At 40.0% G+C, this 2,500-nt stretch overlaps 1 protein-coding gene across 1 annotated transcript in view; it reads left to right on the top strand.

The window, feature by feature from the left end:
* Window positions 1–2,500, top strand: part of LOC101860035 (potassium voltage-gated channel subfamily H member 1) — a gene marked incomplete at its 5' end in the record, with an annotated part of 60,392 nt that overhangs the window by 48,537 nt on the left and 9,355 nt on the right. Inside the window, one exon of the mRNA XM_005104415.3 lies at window positions 2,484–2,500. This exon is cut by the window's right edge and continues 236 nt beyond it. Within this exon, the coding sequence (XP_005104472.2) occupies window positions 2,484–2,500 (17 nt within the window). The remainder of the gene's footprint in view (window positions 1–2,483) is intronic.

Consider the following 2,500-nt stretch of genomic DNA (forward strand, 5'->3'; position numbering starts at 1 on the left):
ACACACACACACACACACACACACACACACACAAACACACACATACACACACACACACACACACACACACTCTTTTGACGGAAACGAAAGCTGCTCAATTTGCCCTTAAAACAATATGTTTCTTATGTACTTCAGGTGTTTCAAATTGTAAAGAAATAATAAGCTCATTTTTAATTCGAAAGACAATTTATAAAAAGAGCGTAAGTGTAAACAGTGTTTATTGTACTGAGAGTGAAATTTAGTTAATTCAGATCTTTCCTGCTCACTCGGTTTAATCAAGGACAATGTGTCACCCTGACTTCCGAATACGAGCCCCCCAACATTCCCATGTTTAAATATCACTTGTTCTGTTCAAAGACCAAGCATAAATATTTAAGCAAGCATACAAATTGATGAGTCAAGATCAAAACAAGGTACAAATGCGTCCCTCAATCCAAGATCAACTTTGGCGCCCATCATCCGGGTCCAGTCTCCACTCTGGGCCAGGAGCCCTTTCGAGTTGGACCAATCAAATTATTATGTTTCGCCCGTTAGAGCCGTGACAGATGAATCATTAATGCCCCAGGGGTGCTGGAAAGACACGCTCAGCCATCGAGGGCCCGATTGGAAGGGGTTGACACGAAAGTGTTATGATTTTGGGGTGGGGGGTGGGGAGGCGATCGCATCTCTTAGGCCGACAGGATTTTCCCTAGCCAATGTCCAGATCACAGAATTGGGAGAAAGGATAGGACACACCACGGGTGTCGCAGTTTACGAATTTTTTTTTAATGTAAGTGGTTTACGCCCCCCATCGACACAGTCTAGATCATTTAGGAGACAGGCTTCCGACCCTGCCTGTCAGGAACAACCCTGGCTGAGAGGGGCACAGCATACAGAAAGACCGAAATCATTGATAAAAATGTCTCCCCACTCGGAAATCGAACTCGGATCTCCTGTGTGCGACAGTGAAGCACCGAATTGCTACACCACAGACGCCGCTTTGATATTATAGGTATCAGAAATAAGAGTGCATCCACAATAAATGCTGAAAACTCTGTGGGACAAAAAAAAAATCTTTGCATACGTTAAATACCGTAAAACTCACTAAATTCGTAATCTCATTCCCTTTAATGCAACAGAAATAGCAACATTGTTAAGAAATCTTGCATTCAACTTATCCTATGTAAAATTGTGAATGGATCTGCAAAAGCTGTGAGTATAACTGTACGGTTTCTAACGTGGGGAATACCCATCTGACATGCGTTGCTCTTGAAGGCAGATGTTCAGAGTACTTGGGTACTGGTGAAAATAAATGTAATCTCCCCGAAATCACTCCAAGTCAAAGTTTGTATATATGGACATCTCTAGAACAATAAATCCTCACAGACAGCGTCCCCCAGCCAGTGTTTTTTACGAATTGTTCCCCCCCCCAATTGTTTTCCCCATATTTGTTTCACCTATAATTGCAATCAAGAAATAATTAACTCCCTCGATCCCTTCAAGCAAAGTAAAGCGGCAATGTGATCAACACTATTAGGTTATTTAAAAGGTGGGAACTCCGAATTTAACGACCATCTCCAATAGGACCAGGCCAAATGGGTTGAGAACTTTGAAAACTCCTCAAAACGACCAGAGTTCAAGAACGTCCTGTCCTAGCTTCGAATCAGTGTCATCCGCTCGGTAATCCAACATGATAACAACTGAGCTAACGATGAGCCTACCGACAAATCAATTCAATGGAAAAGATAAATGAAGATGTTTTATCACTTGACTTCAAATATTTGGAATATTCTAAAAGTAGCGGCAACATTCACTGTGAAGGTGTTAAAAAGTGTTGCTCTGAATAAAACACTGCTAGCGGTATGGCTTCATTAACTTTACTTTGATTCAGTTAAATCTAGTTACAGACTTTTTTTTCGCTAACCAGGGTCTGCTTGACTTGGCCCGCTTTTCTTGAGCTGCCTTATTTGTGCTAAATGAGGCTGATTTAGGTTCCTTAAGTAGGCTTAATTAAGTGAGATAGTTCAAAGAAGTCCTTCGACCTATATCTAGAAGAAATTATATCTCTTGAAATAAAATCAAGGCTAAAGGCAGGTGTCTTTCTGGCTAATTTTTTTTTCCAATATTGACATTACAAAATTGTAACCGTTGTCCTAAGAACCTTGGTTTACGAGCACTCCACCAAAGATTTAACACTTAAATACCCTCAGTTCCTCAAATGTCGTAACTGTTGAGACAGCATTTCCATAAAGTTACAATTTGATGTTTCATAATTGCACGAAAACGTTTTAATTTTTCAGATTCTTACAGATATATCTGTTTTGCGCAAACCATGTCTATTAATACTCTAACAATTTTTAAGGAGTAAAGAATTCCCATTTCGAAATAGTGTATTAAGTACACTAAGGCGAAACTCATCAAACATATTGTTTGGGGTTTTTTTAACTGTGCTTCTTCAGACAATAATGTCATTCTCTTTCTACCTCTCTCCCTGCACAATCCAGGTCTTGAACTACTGCCC

Source organism: Aplysia californica, unplaced genomic scaffold, assembly GCF_000002075.1.
Source record: "Aplysia californica isolate F4 #8 unplaced genomic scaffold, AplCal3.0 scaffold00419, whole genome shotgun sequence".
Taxonomy (NCBI): domain Eukaryota; kingdom Metazoa; phylum Mollusca; class Gastropoda; order Aplysiida; family Aplysiidae; genus Aplysia; species Aplysia californica.